General features: G+C 53.9%; 1 protein-coding gene across 1 annotated transcript; it reads left to right on the plus strand.

Annotated features, from left to right (window-relative positions):
* Positions 1–3,989: 3,989 nt before the first annotated feature.
* TMEM269 (transmembrane protein 269) lies at positions 3,990–20,318 on the plus strand. Its single transcript, XM_072977467.2, has 7 exons — positions 3,990–4,113; positions 7,793–7,858; positions 14,679–14,826; positions 15,225–15,322; positions 16,106–16,249; positions 16,985–17,185; positions 18,312–20,318. The coding sequence occupies exons 2-7, from the start codon at positions 7,834–7,836 to the stop codon at positions 18,419–18,421; spliced, it is 726 nt and encodes a 241-aa protein (XP_072833568.2). The 5' UTR covers positions 3,990–4,113; positions 7,793–7,833; the 3' UTR covers positions 18,422–20,318.
* The last annotated feature ends 783 nt before the right edge of the window (positions 20,319–21,101 follow it).

Raw genomic sequence — 21,101 nt, forward strand, 5'->3', positions numbered from 1 at the left:
ACATGATCCAGGTTTCATGGAGCATAAAGAGAGTTAAACATTAAGTCCTATAGAAGGCTCTCCTCCCACACCAGCTGAGTCTAATGGGGAAAGGTCACGCAGGGCTGCTCGGAGGGCCACAAGTCAGGGGCTGAATGCCATCGCAGGATGCCGACCGGTCGGTCCTGGGGAAGAGGTGCAGCACACATGCCTAGAGAAAAGCCGAGGATCTACTGCGTTGGAATCACTCTGTACCTGAGAGGGCACATCCCACACCATTCCCCGCTTCGGGCGGCTGCTCATCCATAGGCACGGCGAATCTGTGGTTAAAAGGGGCACCCATCCACAGAAATCCTGGCCTCGTATCTGTTTTCTATATCTAGATGCAAACTGGGAAATCAGGCCTCTGGAAAGTTACTTCTTCTTGGGTTGGGTGGATTCTGGGAGACTCAGTCCCAAGAGGGGACGTTTCCTAAGCCTGGATGCTCACCCTTCGTCCACCAAAACTCACCCTGAGGTCTCATCGGCGGCCGCTCTGCGTAGACGGACCTCTGCCATTCAACTTTGTCACTTTGCACTGCATTTCAGGGAGAAATCCTTATTCTCCCCCCCCACCCCCCTTCTCTCTGACTGAGGCTATTTCAATCCCATATGATCTTGGTTCCCTCCTAAAGAAACTCCTTATCTCAGGACAGAGGGATGGATTCCCCCAGGTGGAACCCAAATGCCATCTAGACTCCACGCTGCTTTTTTCCTCTGTGGTCAGTGGAGGAAAGGGCTCTCTCTTCTTTCCTGAACTATTCTGGCCTGTCATTTGTGCTTGAAAAGGCAGGCAGAAAAAGCACGTTCTGCCCCATCGGGCCGTGGCCCAGTGTGTTTTCCGCCTCTTATTTCTGGCACACTGGCTCAAGGTATCTTCCTCCTTAGGTTGGCTAGCTGGCTGGCTTTTTCTTTCTTTCTTTCTTTAAAATGGGCAGCTCTTAAAAAATTCGACTGTTTGCTGCCCGCAAATACTGGTGTAAACTTTATAGAGTTTACAGGAGGGCTGTCTATATGCCTTTTAAAGGAATTTAAAATTTTAAAGGAATTCTGGCCAAGGTCTATATGGACAGTCATCCTGTAAATCAGGAGGATGAAACCCATGTTCAGAAAGTTTTTTTAGTTGTTTCTAATTTAAAGTTAAGGCCCCAGCAGTATGCACAGGTGCAGGTGTGATGTCTTGGTGGCTTGCCATTCGTTTTATCTCTTTATCCCAGGTTTTTCCTTCAGAGAGAGCTCAAGGCACGGGGGCTCCTCCACCTTCTCACCCCCAAAACGACCTTGCAAGGGAGGTGAAGCAAAGAGATGGGAGACCTGCCCGCAGAACCTAATGGATCCCCCACCCCCACCAGGAGTCTTGTTGGACTCTGGCTCTCTAAACAACACGCGGGTCTTCTCTTAAAACTCAGCAAAGGAAAAGAATAACTCTGAGGAACCAGTTTTTCTTTTGAGAAAACAAACGCCGGCTCAGTCTTCCAGTCTCCTCCAACCGCAGGGGTAGACACGATGAGCCCTAAAAACTCATTTTTACACCCTCCTCAGAAAGTTTAAGATCTCCCCGGTCAGCAATCTCCGCATGGATCAGGAACCCTAATCTAATCTCTCTTGTTTGTCCCAGCAAGGAGCTGGGGACCTTTGCTCCCAAATCACCTACGGAAACGTCCTGTCCCCTTCCTCCTCCTCCTCCTCCTCCTCAGATGGCTACGAGTCAAGTCCAAAGAGAGCACACCCCTCCTCTGAGCTCCACAACACTCAGTCACAGAGGCTGCACTTAACACAGTGTGGGGGGTGGTGTTGGTGCTGGAGACCCAGCGGAACGGGGTGGGGGTGGGGTGGGGTGTCCAGCTCCCTCCCTCTCCCCTGGGCACCTGACAGGAAGCGAAAGTGGTTTCTTTCAGAGCCCCAAAAATAAACAATTCCCTGATCCAACAAACCATTTTGTTACAACGTGTTACAGTTATGGTAAACAGCTTTCAAAAACTGTTTACTTCCTTGTTATTGAAAAGTAACAAAGATGGTTCCTTTTAGTTGCTTTTTCTTAAAAATGTATGATCCGGATGTTACGCGGTGGTAATTCCAGACCTTTTAGGTCTCATGCTTCTCATAACCAAAACCGGGAAGTGGTTTCTCCAAATTGGACCTCTGTCTCGGGTGGGTCTGTTCTGCCTCGCAGAGGATCTGCTGGGACGTGAACCTGGGACCTTGACGTTAACCAAGGGCGCTGCACTGCCACGAGGCTAGGGAGGGCTTTCCCCCTGAAAAGAGGAGGTTGCAGTCCTCACAGTTGGGGTTCAAAGAGGAAGAGAGGAGCTGCTTTACAGAGCTGAGGGTCAAGCTGACAATCATAGAATCACAGAAAAGTGAAGCTGGAAGGGGCCTCTGAGGCCATCTAGTCCAACACACACACACACACACACACACCGCGCTCAACACAGGAATCCAAATCAATGAAGATCTGCCAGGTGATGATCTAAGTTTGTGCTAAGTGCTGGAGCACTCCCCAACTCCCGAGGTCACTGGTTCCACGGTCAAACGGCTCTAACAGTTAGGAAGCTTTTTCTGATATTCCAACAAAATCTGGCTTCCTTTAACTTGAGCCCGTTGTTGTGTGTCCTGCACTCTGGGATGACTGAGAACAGATCTTGCCCTTTCCTCTCAATGACAGCCTTTCAAATCTTTGAAAAGTGCTGTTCTAGTTCTGCTGCCAGAACCAGACATGGTGGCCACATAATTCTGGGTCTCTGGCAGGTGCTTTTCCAGTCTCGGTTCAATTCCTCCCTGAGCAAAGGGGGGGAGGCCAGGCTTTGGAAGTGCCATGAGATTCCAGGGACCAATCCCCTCATTTCCACCTACTTCTGGAATGTGTTTCATGTGATTCTCTCTCTCTCTCTCTCTCCCCCCCTCTTTCTCAAGGGCAACACAACATTCAGCATGCAAGGAGCTGATTTCCCCCCCCCCAGAAAACAGTTTCTCCACTCAATATGGTTGTGAGAAAAGGGGATCAGGACCAGCTGAGAAAACACTCAGCGTATCTGGCCCGTTGGTTGTGCCAGTGCTCCACATTTTCTGGCATCGAGTTCTAAAACAATTCCTTCCTTCCTACCTGCCTGCCTGCCTGCCTGATGTCTCTACCTGGGTTTATTTTGCAGAGCTGACAGGAGGAAGTTTTGTTCTCGTTCACACCGATGGAGAACAGGGAAAGGGGAGCCTGGAGAGAGTGGGGGTGGAAAAAGCCAGGTCTCACTACGGCTGGCCTGGGGAAGAGAGCCAGGGGCTGACTGGGAAGGACGCCCAGGCGAGGACGCTAGGAAGGAGTGCCAACATTTACAGAGTGCCCAGAAACGTCCAGAGCACTTGATTGGGGAGGGCGAGAGAGTTGTAAGAAGCCTGAACTCTCTCCTCCCTCCCGGGTGTGCTCATGGCCACTTGATCTGACAGCGCCTTCCAGATTCTCCCTGAAGTCTTCCTTCCTTCCTCCACCCCAGACCCTCGCCTTGTGCCAAATCAAACCCGCCGACCCTCTCGACCAGTGCCCCCCCCCGCCCCGAGACCTTTCTGTGATTGGCGCAGGGACTAAACCGAGGAGGGTCTGCGCATGGCCTCGGTGAACCCCATCCCCGCTGAGCTAAAGTGCACGGTTCTCCCCCCCCCCAACCGCTTTTTGGAGTTCTAGCTTATCTCCCCGCACACAAGCGGCAAGAGTTGACCTCGGGCTCTAACTACCCCCCCCCCGGTGCCTTCACCGGCCCCTTGAAGAGGCGTTCTGCGGGACCCCGAAGCTGACGCGTGGCCCTGGCCCCTCTTCCTCCTCCTCCTTCCTGGGGAGCGGGATGGGCGAGGGATGGGCGAGGGGGGAGGCGACCAGCGGCGGGGCCCGACCCTTGGAGAGGGAGGGGGGACCGGGGGCAGCTCGGTCTGGCGGCGGAGGGGGGGCCTTTCTCCCGGCCCCGCCCCGCCCCGCCCCGCCCCTTCCTGTGGAATTTTCCGGAGGGGGGAGGGCCGAGGGATGATGCCCGGCATAAAAGCGCCGCCGCCGCTAAAGCCGCCAGAGCCGCCGAGACGCGGAGCAGCGTTTGCCGAAGGAGACCAAGCTCGGTGAGTGCGCGCCGCCGGGGGCGGGGGGGACGACGACGATGATGCTCGGGGGACCGCCGTGGTCGGGTCGGCCCTCGCCGGGACTGCCCTCCTCCTCCTCCTCTTCCTCCGCGCGGAAGCCTGGCCAGGGACCGGCGAGCGGTGATGCGCCTTTGACGCAACAAGGGAGGCAGGCAGGCAGAGACCCCGCGGTAGGGCGGGCGCCTTCCCTCGTTCCCCGCGGACGGGCCGGGGCCTCCGGGCGCGCCTCGCCCGCCCGCCCGGCCCTCCCTTCTCCCTGCCCGGGACGCGCCCGGGGGCGCCGCCGCCACCGCCGCGCAGAGGAGCCGGGGCCGCCGGGGGTCGCCCTCGCGGACGCCCGGCCCGGGAATGGGCAGCATCGAGCACCCCACGGTGAGGACGGGGGCCCCGGAGGGAGGGAGGGCAGCCCGCTCGGAGCCTCTGCCCCGGGAACGAGCAAGTCCCCCTGGGCGCGCTGGGGCTCCAGCCACGGGCCTGCCGCCTTCGGGGGAAGGAGGAGGAGGAGGAGGAGGAGGAGGAGGAGGAGGAAGGCTCTGGGATGACGGGAGGCGCAGTCGTCCGCGGGGGGGGGGAGCGGGACACGCTCGGAGCGGTGGGGGTTCCAAAAACCTCCGGGCTTACGGGCTGGGCGCGCGTCTCGGCGCCGCCAGCAACCCTTCCACCCCCGCCCGTCCCCTCGCCGGGGCTTCCCTCCCGTGGCCGCCGCAAAGGGCATCGCCGGGAGGTGAGCCGCCCCCTCCCCAGACTTTGGCGCCCCCCCCTGCAGAGCGCCCTCCCCCCCCCTTGGCAGGCCAGGCAGGCGCTGGCGGCCCTCCCCCTCGGATGCCCAGGCAGGCACTGCCAGCCAAAGAAGGGCCCTTTGATTCCAACAGGCAGGCAGGCCGGGTCAGAGCGGAGGCCAAGCCTCGGTGGTGCTGCTCTTTCGACTGACTCCTGGCCCTTTTCTTTCTGTTTTTCTTTGAGCTAATCTTTTTTTTTAAATTAGGTGTTTCTAATGGATTTTTAACAAATCATGTTATTAACCAATGAAAACCTTTGTTATTTCATCAGCGTTTTCATAATTGCGTGCCCGAGAACTATTTTTTTCCCCCAAAGGCAAAAGAAACTCAGGCGGTACAGGAGGAAACATCAGGCAGGACTTTGGTACCCTAGAGAGGAGAGACGGGGGGGGGGGAGAGCATGGATGGGTGGGTGGGTGGACAGGTGGCTCCAAAGGCAAGGGCCTGGATCAGGATGTTGGGCTGGGCCAGGAAGCTCACTAGGCTAGGGAACTGACTAGACAGGAAAGTAGGCCAGCCATTCTCTTGCTCTCTTGCTGTCTCTCTCAGCCCCTGCTACCTTGGCAGGGTTGCTGTGAGAAAGCCAACAGGAGGAAGGAGGCAGGGCATAAATAGATTCTCCTCCTTTTAGCCACCCCAAGTAGACATGGTCTAGAGGGGCGGGGTAAAATCCAATAAATAAATAAATAAATTATAAACGTCCAACCAATACCAGTCGGTGACTCACATACACAAGACATGGCACAAGATCCGCCCGGACAAATATCTAATAGACACCCCACCTAGATCCATGCATGTAGTCTCCCTCACACACACACACACACCCCGCCACTGCCACCCATCCAGTGACTTCTCCAGCGAGGCTGGACTGCAATTCCCATCATTCCCAAAGAAGCAGGGTGCTGAGGGGGCTGGACCAAGACTCGGGACCCTGGTGGAAACAGGGAGCTTTAGGGGCCACTCCCTCCTTTCTTTCCCTCAGCCTGGCCTGCCTCACAGGGTTGGTGTGAGGGGGGCAGTCACTGAAGCTGGTATCTGGTGTCACAAACGACACTGCCTATCGTGCCTGAGTACACGCTATGTTCTCCGGAAGAAGGGATTCTGGCGGTGGCCGAACGACCTCGGGATCAGTTCTGAGCAGCTGAGCCAAGGAGGGGGTTCGCTCCCCACTTTGTCTGGGGAGCAGCCCAGCAGCCCCAATCCAGGAGTGGTGAGGCTGGCACAAAGCAGAAAAGCAGGCTGGGGCAGTCTGCGAGGCCAGCTGGGGTGAACGGCTGAGCTGCAGCAAGCCACATCCCACGGCCCGGATTTGAGAAGCACGCTCGCCCGTGGCCCCGTGGCTCAGCCAGGGTCGGCCGCCTGCCTCTTATCAAGGAGGCAATGTCACACATGTGTTGCGGCTGGGTAGGGTAGCTGCCTCGGGAGAGACGGGTCTGGAGCGCGGCACGTTTGTTTGCATGCCACAAGTAGGAGGAGGAACAGATCTGTCCAAACAGAGCCCCTGGCTAATCTCTGCCCATAGGACAGGATGTTCGGACGCTACACACACACACTCTTCCCTGGGGGGGGGATGCCCTTTCCTAAACCAGGAGGCCCCTTGCAGTGGCTAAAAGCCGTCCCAGCTCCTGTTTGTGCTGAACCAAGGAGGCCCCTCCGGGCGAGCTGCACTCAGTGGCCGGCGTCTTTGCAGAGACCAGACAGGCTGCCAAGGGCGAAGGCCAGGGGCCAAACCCCCAGCAGAAGGAGCGTGGAGCAGGACAGGGAGCACAGAACTGCTCCGAGGGGGGGGGGAGCCCTGAGAAGAGATGGAAGAACCTGGGTCCCGCCTGTGGGCATAGGGCATGTATGCTGGGACAGTGCCGTGGGCTAGTCCTGCACGTGGGGCTGCGAAAGGGGAGAAACCACTCTGGAAACATGGATTTAGGTTTGTGTTTCTTCAGGAAAACTTTCTGGAGGCAGTGCAGGGAGAAGGAACCCCAAACCTGCTGATGAAGCCCTCTAACAAAGTCAAAGGGCAGCGAATTAAGGGTCACTTGAGAAAAAAAACAGAGGGGGGGGAGAGATAGATGCTCTAGCACGGAGGACCACCTGCATCTCTGGTGACCTTCCACTTTCTACAGGCTGAGCTCACGGGTTCCCTCTGTTGGCGGTTTTTTACTGGCGAGGATGGGGGGGGGCTGCTCCACCCATCAAACCAACACAGCCTCCTCCTGCGTTTAGAATCACCCAAGGCTGATGAAGAAGGTGAAAGCATTGCCTCTTTCGGTGGCCTTTTGGTGGCTCGTAAGGGTGTCGTGCCCCCAGCAATGGGTTTTGGACCCCCCGCCCCCCTTTCTTCCCAAGAACCCAACCGAGTCCTCTGGGTTCCCTGGCCCCCAAAAGCTGTCTTCCCCACGGCCACCTCTTGTGGAAGGGAGTCCCGTGGGTTTATTCTCTGGGGCGCAGGAAGAGGCTTTTCTACCTTTCTTGGGTGGTGAATTTCCCGCCTCTGTTTGGCTCTGGCATTCTAAGAAACAGAAAGAGAAAGATCTCCCCATACGCTTTCTCTGTTACTCATTTACAAATGTCTGTTACTTTCCTACACAGGAAAAAAAATTTTTTTTCCTTCTCCCTAAACGATGAAAACATCTCAGGCAGTTGAAAGTTTTTTCATGCATGCCAACCCCATGCTTTTCCTGGCTGTGCTTTACTGCTCCTTTGCCAAGGCAGGGGGGCTGGAGGTCTCTCTCTCTCTCTCTCATGGCTTCACCACCTACAGGGCCCACCCGTTGCACCCCCCCCCTTCCTGGGTTCAGCTGCTAGAAACACAAACTGGAAAAGCTGCCCAACTGAAAACAGCTCCCAATGACCATCTCCTTCCTCTCTCTCTCTCCTTTCAGCTACAGAAGTGTCTGAAGTGTCCAGCTGACATCCAGCCAAGATGTGGATGGTTTCGCCTCCCTCTGGTGAGTCTCGAGAACAGCTCAGCTGCCCTTCCTCTGGGCCTCTCTCTCTCTCTCTCTCTCTCTCTCTCTCTCTCTCGGTCTCTCCTTTTCCTCTGGGTGGAAATGAACCTGCTCCCCCTCTCCTTTCCTCCCCACTCTCCCCAACTCCCCACTCATTCTTGGGAACCAGCGAGGGCAGGCAGAGGCCAAAGGGGCTTTCTCACAGCAAAAGGATTAAAAAACAAAACAAATCCCCCACACAACTTACAACACAGAACTCGGGTCTAGTGCGGGCGTCTTACCTAGGAACGTGTGCTGTTGAACAAAGGAGGTCTTCTTTCAGAACAGACTCCTACGAAGATCCTCCCGGGAGAGAGGCTTCCAGCACCAAGAGCTTTTGTGGGTCAGAGTCCGAGCCATGGCTTGCTATCAGGCCGGCAGATATAAACACATAATCAGGGTGTCAAGAAACAGTTTGGCCGGCAACGGCGGTCCAGAGGCTAGTGGGAAATGCTGGCGGCACCGACGATCAGAGGGCATTCCTCCTACCCAAAGGTCTTGCCAGCCTTGAGGGTGGCCTGGAGGTGAGGGGGGTGGCCGAGCTCCCTGGAAAGAAAGAGAAAGAAAGGTATATATAAACACTCTTTGCCCTCCTCCCCCCAAAAAATAACAGGATAGTGTATCTGAGACTTCCTGAGTTTTGCTCCCAAGAAGCCAAGAGCCTGACGCTGTGCCCCGTCCTGCCCAACATCGTACTTCCTCAGTTAGAACACGGCTTCCCGACCTGGGGTGTCCAGGTGTTCTTGGACTACCACTCCCAGAAGTCCCAGCCAGCACAATGCGTGGAGGGCGGAGGCTTCTGGGAGCTTTAATCCAGGTGGGGAAACAACTACCCTAAAAAAGATAGAAATCAGCTTCTATCCATTTTTCTCCCTTGTGGCGGTAGCACCTTGGCAAACTCCGGCTCCTGCCAAGGGATCCGTGGGCAAGATGTACCAATCGATGGGGGTGGGCTCTTCCCAAGGGTCTGGGAAGCCATTCTTCTAGGTTTCTTTGGACTTTGAGGGGCTGCCCCCCCAAAACCCACAGCACTGACCACTTTTAGGGAGGAGTGTGAGGGTTGCATTAAAATGTAACCCCCGAAGGCCATCTTCCCCCACAGACCCCTTGACACTGCTGAGAGGCGCCCAGAGGCTGGGAAGCCAGGTGCTTTATCCCAGAACTTTAGATAAAACAGGGACAGAGAAGGCTTTAAAAAAAAAAAGATGCCGGGATGTTTCAGAAAGGCAACATCCTGTGGGAACCAGTAGGAAATGTAATGCTGGGGAAAGGGGAAGGCAACAGGAGAAGAGGAAGACGAAATGTGAGATGGGCTGACTCCCTCAAGGAAGCCACGGCCAAGTTGGCCAGGCCTGTTGAGAATGGGGTGGTTTGGAGGTCACTCTTTCATGGGGTTCCCTCAGCCAGTGTGGGGTGGGGGGGGGAGAGAGGTTGAGAATAAACCCTTTTGCTGTCTCTTACCCTCTCTGGTTCCACCACCACCACCACCCCCTCTTCCCGACCCCCGCTGTGTTCTCGAAGGTTTTCCTTGGAGCTTTTTGACCCTGGGCATGATTGGTCCTTCCGGGCTTATGAACAATCTGACCAGATGGGGATCCCAGTGATTTTTTTTTTTTAACTTGCTAATTGCCAATCAGTCCTATAGGCTAAAGCCACTGCTTGCAGGAGAGAAGCTTCTCAAACAGCTGCCTGTCAGGGCTCTCCTGCTCTCGTCCCTGGCTATAGATATATAATATTAGGGAGCTCAAAAGGTGGGAGCGTCCCATTGGGACTTGCCTGGTCAGGTGTGTGGCTGTTGTCATTTGTCATTGTGGTTGTTTTAAAACTAATGGCATGGATGTTTTTCTGGTTGATCTGAAGGGCTCTGCCAGAGTTTACAGTGCGCTCGGACATGTAGTTTCTATACGTGGGAACTACGCTACTGCTATACCATCACGCCTCAGAAAAATGATTCGCCAATCCTGGTTTTGCCACTCAGCCTGGGAGGTAGCCTTGATTTCCCCATCAGACCTTGTCCCCGTGTTGTATGCTGAGGGTGGGTGGGGATGCCCGCTGGCCCAATGCCTGAGTTTTCTCCTCCCCCTCTCCCGCTCTGCAAGGCGCTCCAACTGCCTCCTCGGGTTGCCAGCGTAGCCGAGCCCGTCGGAGTTAGTCCTCTTCTGTCATCACAGCGGAGCTGTGTGTTTCCGCTCTGCAACTTTTGGCTGCTCGCTCCCTCTTAAGAGCATCCTCAGAATTTCACACAGCATGAAGCTATTTCGACAGGGCTCCTGCGTGCCCCTCGGCCAGCTGGTTCTTTGCTCTGATCCAGGAGGTAGCACAGGGAGGTGGGCGAGGCTGTGAGTGGGTTTGTTGTTGTTTAGTCGTGTCCGACTCTTGACTCTTCGTGACCCCTTGGTCCAGAGCACGCCAGGCCCTCCTTGTCTTCCACAGCCTCCCGGAGCTTGGTCAGATTCATGTTGGTCGCTTCGATGACCCTGTCCAACCATCTCGTCCTCTGTCGTCCCCTTCTCCTTTTCCAAAGCCGGCCCTTGGCATAGGATCAGGCCTCCTTTGGCGCTCAACGCTTCCCCTGCCTTGGGGTTCTGCCAAGTTTAGCAGAGCGCTTCGGAAAGTTCCTCTCCTTTTGGACTATCTCCTGGGATCTGCAGTCCAGATGCATAATCTCCCCCAGCTCTGGTAGGTTTGTGCCAGCTCACACCATTTTCCTTACGTAGATCAAAGGAGATCACGGGATCTTCCGAAGGGTTGATTTAAAACCAGCTCCCTTGCTTCCGAGAGGCTCACAAAGTGGTGGTCCACAGACGAAGCTGGGGGAGGGGGGGAAGCAGCGTGGCCGCAGGGCCACCCCCTAGTTCAGGAGGCCAGGTTCTGCTGATCTCTAATCCAGCAGCGTGGTGTCTCTTTGACTATTGCCAAGGGTGATCGCTCAGCTTTCAGCTGGCTTTCGGCTGTGCTGGATTTCTTTGCTGCCGTCTTCTTTTATATACGTGCCCAGGAGAGCTTGGGGAAAGCCTTCTAGAATAAACCCTCCCACCCCTCACCCTCTGGTCCCTCCTTTTGTTTGTCCCATCTCCATTCCTTTCCTTGAACCCCCAGAACCCAGTCCTTTAGGGGCTCAGACCCCCCCCCCACACACACATACTGCCCTTCCTGCTTTCTCTCTGACCCGCAGCCGCCACCTCATCTCTCTGCCTGGGGAGGACTGGGCAGGGGAAAGGCTTCTCTACCCCCCCCCCACACCCCTATACATCCCTATACAGCTCTGTTGGTGGGGGGGGGGGAGAGAGAAGGATGACCCTGAGATGTCAAAAAACGCCTTCAGGCTGGCGAAGGGAGCATCCCTTGCTTTGCAAACAACCACCCCAAGCGAGAGTGGTTTGCGCCGAAGGAGATTTTGACTCCCTGGTTCTTCCACAGAGATTTCCTGGATGAACGAATCTTGAACTTTTAGGGGGCAGCAGGTTGGAGGTCTATGTGTGACAGAAATGGAACCTGGTGGGTTTTTTTCTTTTTAATGCCAGGTCAAGGGCCGGGAGCATCTCTCGTCCTGGGCTCTTGAACGGCACACCTCGGATCCTGGGCTTTGGGGCAGTGTTTGCCATTCTAACATGACTCCCATCCTGAACAGCCATTTTTGGGCCCAATGGAGGGTCCCCCATCTGCCTCTTTGACTGCATTTTTTAAAAGGAAACTGTCTGCAGTTAAAAGAATGTATATTGCTGTCTGTATTAATTGTGATTCATTACATGCATGGAGGCGGGGGGGGGGAGAGAGAAAAGACCCTTTCAGTGGGAGAAAAGATCCGGTCTGTGTCCCCAGCGTGGGTTTCCATTTCCAGATATACAAGAACCAGAGGGAAGGAGTTTGATCTTGAGTTGCAGCAAAGCAGAGGAAGATGAAAGGGGCCGCTGTCTGCCCTTAAGGGACAGCCATTCTCAAAGAAAGGGCACTGCCTGCTTGCCCCTTGCAGGGCAGAGGGGCCGGGTGAGCAGTGACCGCCTTTTGGGGCTGCTTGGGAGTCCTCAGCTTGCAAAGTCAGCTCTGGAGGCAGAAGATGGTGGGAGAATGACACAGGGATAGCGTGGCCAGAGCTCAGCAGCTCTGCAGTGGGAGGATTTAGTTTTGGTCCGTGGGGCGGAAGGCAGGCGATGCCACAGCCCGCGTCGTTGCGTGAGCTGTTTTAAAAGGAGAGCGATGAAACCCCGGGCTGGGATCAGCCCTTTGCCCTTCGAGAGCACGCCAGGAGTCGGTCAGGGAGGGAGGGAGGAGCCTTGCTCGGCCACCGTGGCTGATGCGATCCACGGATCCCGGCGTCTCACTTAGAAGGGGCTTCCGGAGAAGGGCTACGGTGGCCCTGCTCCCGACTCAGCGTTTCATCGAGACAGTCCAGACGAGGCTGCTTTCCATTCACCACGGCCCTCCGTGCTCTCCTCCTCCCGCTTGTCTGCTTCCCTCCTTCTGGGTCACCCACCAGAGGTGGTTCAGGAAGGAAAGGGAATCGCAACGCGAGGCCTCTTCTCTCTGCCGGGAATCCACTTTGCTGGAATCCCCTTTCAGGCAAGGTTCCAGAAAAGGCACATCCCAGGTTTGGCCCTTCTGCTCTTGTGAACCTGTTTCTGATGGTTGTTGTTGTTGTTTTCCAACCCTGGTTTTAAGACAAGGGTGGGGAACCTCCTTCAGCCCCCGGATCGGATTCCGCTTCAGCAATGTGCTTGGTGGGGAACGCTACCCTCCCTCAGTGGGTGGGTGGGCCAAAGGGGGCTCAAAAAAGGTCAGCCCGTTTCCACCTAGAAGTTCTAATTGCCCAAACGGAGCCTTTCACCCAAGGGAAAGGTGGAGGTTGGAAATCCTCCCAACCGGGGGGGACGGACCTGAGAGGGCTAGATTCAGCTCCAAGGCTGGAGGTTCCCGACTCTTCTTTTAAGCCTTACTTTTTTTTTTTAAGCAAAGCATTAAAGGTCTAAGACAACCAAGCTGTTTCTTCCCCAAATAACGGACACAAATTCCTGAGCCTGGGATGTACCAGCCAAACGGGGCAAGGGGGTCTCGACTGAGCTGACCCACCCCCAGCAAGGGTTGGAACCGAAATGGGGGGATCGTCTTGAGGGTCTCCTTCCCTGCTCGCAGTAGCCGGTGGGGATGGGGAGGGGAGCTTATGGGATAGGGAGGGGAACTGGGCCAGAGATTAAAAGGTTTCACACTGATGCTTTGTGGAATATATCTTAATTTTCCTCAATTTTGATATCAGGGTTTTTTTAAATTTCTTTTTTTGGATGTTGTTTTGCTCTGATCTGCTGTTTTCTTTCAGATGAAGGATCTCATGACCTTTCCGGGATTCGGAAATACGCCCAGGGCAGGGTGCAAAACACACTAGTAGGATATGTCCCTTCTCACACTTTCTCTACAGAGTAGCCCTTTTTTTTCTGGGGTGGATTAAATAAATGAAGAGGGTTAGACTGGACGAGCTGGGAGGGTGTTAGTCGTTTCTTTAACCGAACAGCGACATGGATGGGTTGGTTGGGTGGGAGCCTATATATAAATATATCATAACAAGAAATTGTAAACTCTAGAGGGGATGTCGGGGTAAGGGATGGAGGAGAAGCATCGTTTACCTGGAGATGCTTTTTTATGTATATAAAAATGAGAAATATTTCTATTTTTGCATGTATGAAACTCTGGTGGGTGGCCATGGCGGGAGGCTCGGTGAATGCTAAGGGAGGGAAGAAGCACTAGTACAGCTGTAACGTTGCACGTGGCCCTGCGTCTTGGCTACCTTGGGGTCTTCTGGCTCAGTGTGCAAACGTGGTTTGCTCAAGGAAATCCTGCCTCTCGGAGGGGGGTGGTGGCTTGTGGTCTCACACCGTGGCTTGTTTCTGTAAACCTATCCTGCTGTTATAGAGGGTGAACTGGGGAAGGTTTCTCTCAAAAAAAGCTGGAAAGCGAGATTTTGCTGAGACTACAGTCCTTGCCGATCAAAGGGCTAAGTGAACTACTGGTGAACTCGGTGGTTTAGGCCACTGAGGTTGGGAGTTCGATTCCCCACTCCAGACGGTCCCTTCCAGCCCCGCGGTTCTGAGATTATTATTATATGATTATAATGAACGTGGCTGAGAAGTTGCCTGAAGCCAGGAGACGGGATAATCCCCGGCCTGCCTAAGAAGGCTTTTTGGGAAGTGGCGTATCTTTCTTTAAACCAAGCCGACAAAGCATGAAGGCTGCCCGAAACATGCTCGGCTTTGCTGGGGTATCCCTGGCCGGGCAGGACAGAGCCACAGAGGTAGCCTGAGCAGCCCAGAGGCTCAAGGAAGTCAAAATCGGGGTGTCGGGAGACTTTAAAGAAACCACACCCAGGCTTCCCGGATCTCCAGGAAAGCTTCCTTGCCCAAACCTTGCCTTCGTTCTGAGCGGACCTTAAAGGCAACTTCTGAAACGGCCAGGCGACGGACAGACTCTTGGCTCTGGTCAAGACCAGCGAGGCAGCCCTCATCCTTCTCCGGAAACGGACAAGGCTCTCCTCTCAAGCCAGGCTGCTCACGTAATGAGAGACCCTCCGCACTTAGCTTGCACTTTCTTTACCGACTTTCCAACCATCCCTTTACGGGATTTGCAGATGGCAGGGGGTGGAATTAACGCGGCCACCCTAATCCACCGCTGGCCGGCCTCCTTTTTTTTTTCTGGACGCTCTGCCTTAAACAGCTTTTCCGCTTGGCCCAGGAAAACACAGCAGCCCAGCGACCTCGCTTGTCCTCACACCCTTTCTCTGCCCTCTGACCTCCAGGTATATATCACTATACCAAGCAGCTTTTCCTCAGCGAGCAGACCGGGCGGGCCCAGGTGGTGGAGTTCACGCGGAAGAACGTGGCCAACCTGATCTCGATCGCCAACCTTGTGGTGGGCCTCTCCTCCGTCCTCTGCAGCCTGAATGGGTAGGAACCGCTGGCTCGGGAGAAAGTTGGCCTCTCTTAAGAGAACCCAGCAGGACACCTCGGAGGCCCATGGGCCGCTGTGCAGGGAGGGAGGGAGGGGCGCCTTGCTCTCATTTTTTTATCTTTTTCTTTCTGTTTCCTCATTTTGGTTCTGGGAGTTGGGAATTGATCAACCTCTCCAGCGCTTCCTGAGCTTCGGGCGTCTTTCTAGAGCCCTTGGCAAACCTCTTGGGGCTGGGGGGCGGCGGCGGCAGGGGGGAAGTCCTCCTCCAAGCTAGTGCCAGGCACGTTACAGGAGGGACCTCTTGGGAAGCAATGTTGGCCCTGCACAGGGGGGCCTCTCCGAAGGGCCACCCTGGTGGTTCATGGGTTTTCTTTTTGTCTCTCTGGCTGCAAAGGCACTACCATTACGCCTGCTGGCTGGTCCTGAGTGGGTTCTTGTTGGACCTCGCCGACGGAGCCGTTGCCAGGCACCTCAACGCCTGCTCTGCCCTGGGTGAGTCCAGCTTTCGCGTGTGGTTGCCCTTTGTGGCCTCTCTCCGTGGCCGAAGAGGCCGAGCAGACCTCCCTTCCCCCCCCCCCGAAGCAGAGGCACTCTTGAGAGGCGCTCTGTCCACTTGCGTTGTTAAGGATACCGCCGGGAAATTGGAAATGCCCTATAAAGGTGCTTCCTTGCAATGGGGGTGAGGGCATCAGGAGGCTGCCCTTCAGAAGTAACAGAGCAAGGGGGAAATGAAGGGCAGGCCTCCCCTGGCAACCCTCCCTTTTTGCCCCTGTGAGCTCAAGGCGGGGTCAGTGGCGCCGCCCCTCTTCCCTCGAGGGTCACAGCAACCCCACAAGGATGGCCTGGCACCATGTGGCCCCAGTCACCCTGAGAGTTTTATGGCTCAGAAGAATGGGGGGAGGATGACTGCAATCCTGGATTTCCTGTGTCCCAATCCAGCACTCTTAGTGACTACACTCCACCGTCTCTCACATCAAGACCCACTCCTGTCTTCTGCCTTAACAGCGCCAAACGGCCACCATCCAGTGGTCAGGACTTACTCCCCAGTCGCTAGCTGCTCAGGAGCTTTCCAACAGCTGGGAAGAGTTGCTTCTTGTGGACTAGAACTCCCAGGATCCTCCGGACGCTCCTAGCTGGGGGATTCTGGAAGGTGTAGTCCAGAAGAAGTCCCCTCCCAGGGTGATGCTGGCTCCCGTCTTGCAGGGCCTCCCTCCCTCCCTAGGGCTCCCCCCTCCGCCTGCCTGGCCTCACGAGAGTCTTTGTCGGGCTTTCCAGGAGCTAAGCTGGACGACTTTGCTGACTTCACCTCCTTCGGCCTGGCCACCGCCTTGCTCCTCCAAGCCCGGGGGGTCCTCGATGGGCTTCTGGTGATCGTGTACGTCATGGCCGTCTTCACCCGCCTCTGTTTCTTTTCCAGTGGTGAGTTCCTCAGGACCATTGCCAGGGTTCAGAGAGACTCTGGTTCAACACGACCGCGTGGGGCTGCAATTCTGGAATTTGCCTTTGGCTTTAAGAGTTTTTTTTTTTTTTAACCATTGTTGCCAAAAAGTAGAGGTGTTTCAGCCTCTGATTGAGCAGAAACAATTGTTTCAGTGGGGAAAAATTAATTGCACTAATGAAAGTATGTCCTTGTTCCCTCTAGGGCTAAAGTAGGGCACCTCTGAGTGACCTATTAATTCCAAGGCAAGGCGGTTCTCAGTGGTTGCACTCCAGTAGCGGGTGGGGCCCAAGGCTAAAAAGTACAGTATTTAGCCTAAAGCAAAGTCTTGCCAAAAGCTCCTGCCCTCAGGAACTAATCTGTCTGAGAGGCATTTTTTGTCTTCTAGAATGAAAAAGGGGTGGGGACGAGAGACCCAGACAAAATTGGGGAAGTCATCAGAGGACGGTGTCAGGAGGAAGGGAGTGGAGACAGTGTGAAGGGGCAAAGCTTACACCCACTTGGGGGACAGCTAAGAAGGGCTCTGGATTCTTCCATGCTGGCCCCCTCTGCCAAAACTCGGGAGCACTTCCCCGATCCTCCTTCAAGCCCCATCCTGTTTGAATGTCTCCGCTTCTGCAGTTTTTGAGATCCGTTCCTTCACCTCCCTCAATTCTTTTTCTGGAGCCACTCAAGTATCATCTTTCTCTCTTTCTCTCTCTCTTTCTGCTCCACAGGAGTCCCCTTCATGTACCGGGGGCTTCCATGCCCATACGGGGCTTCCGTGCTGGCGGCCACCTACCTCTTAACGGGGGGCAACCTTCTGGTGTTGCGTGTGGTCGCCATGGTCATGATCCTTTTCATGGTGGATCAGGGCTTCTACCCTCATGATAAGGTGCTGGAGTCTCAGTTGTGGAAGAAGGTGGTCTACGCCGGAGGTGAGTGCGGAAAGGGCCCGGGGGCCGGCACAGAACTGGGTGGTCGGAAGGTGGGGATCGTAGACCAAGACACTCCGGGAGGGGGCTGGCAATGTGGGGAAAGGCGGCTGTAAATGAAGAAGGGCCACCATGCTTCCCCTACTTGGGCTTGCGAGAACATTACTTTTAAAAAAAGAAAGTAAATGTCTGTGTGGTTTTGTAAGGATTCAGGCAGCCTTTGGACTGGCTCAGTGGTCTCCACAGCAGTTTGCGTTATCTTCCATGGGTGAATTGCTGGGCTTGGAAATGTTTACGGTTTTGTTTGTTTGTTTGTTTAGATCAGTGGGGTTAGTGCTATTTCTCAAGTCCAGAGGGTGCACTTTGCTAACCCCTGAGACAGAGAGAAACGGAAACTGGGAGAGTCATGTGGACTCTGGACTGCCCATTGAATGTCAGCTGTTTGATTCCCACTCAGCAGGGGAGCTGAGGCTGTTTGGTCAAGGAAGTGGCTCACAGCCGCCTCCTGGCGGGCAGACAGCAAACAGTAAGAGAGCAGAGGAGGCTGCGAGAACATCAAATGCAGCCGAGGCTAACGCAGCCCCCCTCAACCTAGCGCCGTTCAGGTGGGGTTGACTGTCTCTCCTATCAACCCAGCTGACCCTTCTCTCTGGGGCTATGATGGGAACTGTGGACCAGCACAAGGTTCCCCAGACCCTGAATAGAATCCTGTGTGCTAGCTGTTTGGAAAACTTTGAGCAACAGCATGGGACGTGAAGCACTCATTTCAGAGACAAAGGAAGGAGTGTAGGAAATGATAACTCACATTTTATATCCTGGTAATGTTTACAACTTAAATAGGGGTCATTAGTTTCCCTTGCGTGGCCTACATACACTGTTTTTACTGTTGCTTTGTATTGTGTGGTTTGTTGATGTTTTACACTGTACTACCTGCAGTAGCATCGGTTTCTGTTCTTGGCAGTTCTCATAAAAACTCAGCATCCCTTCTCGACATTTCCTGTGTCCTCATGGAAACCGGTTTAGTCTCCAAGATAGCATGTGTGTTTATTTTCCTAGTGAGTGTTTGTGTGTGCGTACGATTGTCAAATATTCCTTCGTTTAAGATCTCGCTCCGTCTGGGCTGTTGCAGGTGTCTTGATGGTCTTCTTTGCCGCCTCCTACCTGGCCTCGCTCTACTACCTGATTTGGTCCACCTCGTACATCATCTTCCCTTCCGCTCTGTGGAGTCACAAGGTCTAATCTCATCTGGGGGAGGGATCCCGCGTGGATGACCGCACCGCCATGCCGTCACTGGGGCCGCTTGTCTTAAGAGTCCGCGGAAGCCCGGCTGCTCCGGCTGTGCTTCCATGCCTTGCCTAAACCTTACTAAAGCTTTTCACACTTCTGACTTGACCGTAAGTGGCTGTGAGGTCTCTTCGTGGTCTCTGCCCCAGGGCAGGAGGGTGCCTGGGGAGCAGCTGATGGGCAAACCCTTTAAGTCTCATCTTTCAGTGTAGATAAAAACATGTACAGATGTCTTTATATATATATATATATTCTATAATGATTTGTATAAAGCATTGTATAGATTTTAAGAGGAAAAATAGCTTTTTTAAGATTTGGGGTTTTTAGTTTACAATTTATATTCAGTGGGTATTTTTTAAAAAGGACTGGATGTGAAAATCTTGCCTCTCGTGCCAGTGTTCAGCACTCCTCACTCTGGATCGGTGCCGTATGCGTTTCTGCATCCTCCGTTTGCATCTTTGTTTCTGACAGGAACCGGGCAGGGCTTGTCTGGTGCACACAGACTAGCTCGTTTACAACTTTTAAGAGAACCACTACAACACAGCAGAAGGAAATCTTGCTGCTGACGGGACCAAATGCTGGCGTGGAGGAAGGGAGGGAGCACCCGTTCCCCTTTGGTGACCAAAATGCTGAGCTTCCCCCCTTCCTCCCCTTGATGGCAAATGTTGGGGGGGTTCCGAAGGGCTAAGGTTTCCTTTCCCTGGTTGTAGGTTGAGCCCTCTCTGATGAAACCTGCATGAAATGAGGGTACTGGAGACGGGTCTTGGGAATGGAGGGCGTGTGTTCATTTCCCATGTAATGCAAGATCTTGAGAATGCAGTGGGAGGTTCTGCTGATCTCACACTTAGAACTGTACTGTACTATGAAAACAAAGAGTGGAATCTGGCTCTTGGCAAATATGGTACAGCCTTGTATGGCCACTTCTGTAGAGAGCCAGGATGAGACCCCTTGTGTCTCCCAAGAGGTGGCGAGGGAAGTGGGGCCCATCCCAGCACTTCTGGGAACACGTTCTGCTCCAAAGGTGTCTCTTCCTTCACAGCTTAGAAGGCAAGGGGCAAGGGTCTCTTGGCTGTGACCCGTAGAAATGAAAAGTGGGAGAGGCCGGTGATTGGATTCAGCACTCAGACTCCACAGTCCTTTCCCGTCACTGTGGGGGCGGGTGGCTGCGTCCGCGACAGGTGAAAATGTTGCAGGGGACATACGGGGCTTGGGCGCAGGCAAGTCAAAAAACAGGCAGCACAGGAGGATGGAGAAGCCCCTGAGATTAGAGCCTTCTGCGCCACAGGGACAAGCTTTTTGAACAAATGTGTTTTTTTCAGCCACGATGGGGTTAGTACCCTGTCCTCAACGAGAGAGGAGATGGAGAACAATGGAGTCATTTAACGGCAGAGAGACATGTTTTTTACATGGGGGTCTCACCTGCTGGATGTCTTTTTCAATGGGGTGGAGGGGACACGATCCCCCACAGACACGGGACAACGGCGGACACCCCTTGCCCACTACTGTGCTCAGTACCTTGCGTCCAAATAACAGGGGAAGAGACAGTGAAACCATTTGTTATCTGAAGGCTCGCCTATTTAAAAGGCCTGGCTTTTCCCCTGCCAGGTCATAGCCCGGTGGAATAGTTGGTCTAGATCTTAGAGAAACCCAAAGTCTTGTGTCAGGAAGCACGGTGGATATTTATTTATTTTTTAAAAATCGATCAGGATAGTGAAAAATGATATTTCCTTCCTATACTTGTATGATCTGAGACTAGAGAAATTAATTATGTGTTGTTAAAAAACTATACTTGAAGCTAACGTTCTTGTGTCTTTCTTGGGAAATAAACGTTTGAAAAAAACAAAAATGAAAATCCATTTCTTGTGATTTTTGCTGTTTTGGCTTTGTGGGAGATGGTATGTTGAGAAGCCAAGCTATGGGGTATTTGCTTGGAAAGAGAGAGAGAAAGAGGATCCAGGAAGGTGGGGGCACGAGAAGCTGTAGACAAGCACAACAGAATCAATTCTCTTGGACTAACTGGCCTGTTCCAGTTACTGATGGGAACAAAACTCGGAAAAGTTACTTTGTTGGACTACAATAGCCCAAATCTCCTGGCTGCAAGATAAAAAAGTAGAGACATTGCCCAGGGGGAAAACAGGCCTGTCTTGAAAGTGCTATGGCTGAAGGCCCAGGACAAGGCAGGGGGAGCCCAATGAGGCATATAAAAATTCTTTTTGACGAGGAGAAAGCAGATACACGAGAAATTTTTCTCTTTCCGTAAACAGTAGGACCCAACGAAATAATAATAATCTTTAAACTGCAGAGCTGGAAGGGGCCCCATTGATCATCCAAGCCCAGCCTCTATCAGGGAGGCGCATTGGGGGAATCAAACTCCAAATCTCTGGCTCTGCAGCCACAGACCTAAACCACTCCAGCCACTCTCATCCACTGAAGTGAAGAGCAAAAAGTTCAGGATACACACAGACACACACACTAGATTTCTCCACTGCAAGACACACTTATCGTTTCCACAGCTTTAAAATGAAACAGACTTCCGTGAATTTGTCTATTGGCCTCGACAACTGAATGGAACCTCCACAGCCAGGTGCAGAGTACCTGACTGCCAAGTGTTCCATGGGCAAAAAAGTAAGGGGTC

The sequence above is a fragment of the Pogona vitticeps genome, chromosome 7 (assembly GCF_051106095.1).
Source record: "Pogona vitticeps strain Pit_001003342236 chromosome 7, PviZW2.1, whole genome shotgun sequence".
Taxonomy (NCBI): Eukaryota; Metazoa; Chordata; class Lepidosauria; order Squamata; family Agamidae; genus Pogona; species Pogona vitticeps.

Coding starts and splice junctions, on each gene's coding strand:
- TMEM269 (XM_072977467.2), top strand. CDS start 7,834: ATGTGGATGGTTTCGCCTCCCTCTG. Junction 14,827..15,224: donor GTCCTCTGCAGCCTGAATGG/GTAGGAACCGCT, acceptor CTGGCTGCAAAG/GCACTACCATTACGCCTGCT. Junction 15,323..16,105: donor CAACGCCTGCTCTGCCCTGG/GTGAGTCCAGCT, acceptor CGGGCTTTCCAG/GAGCTAAGCTGGACGACTTT.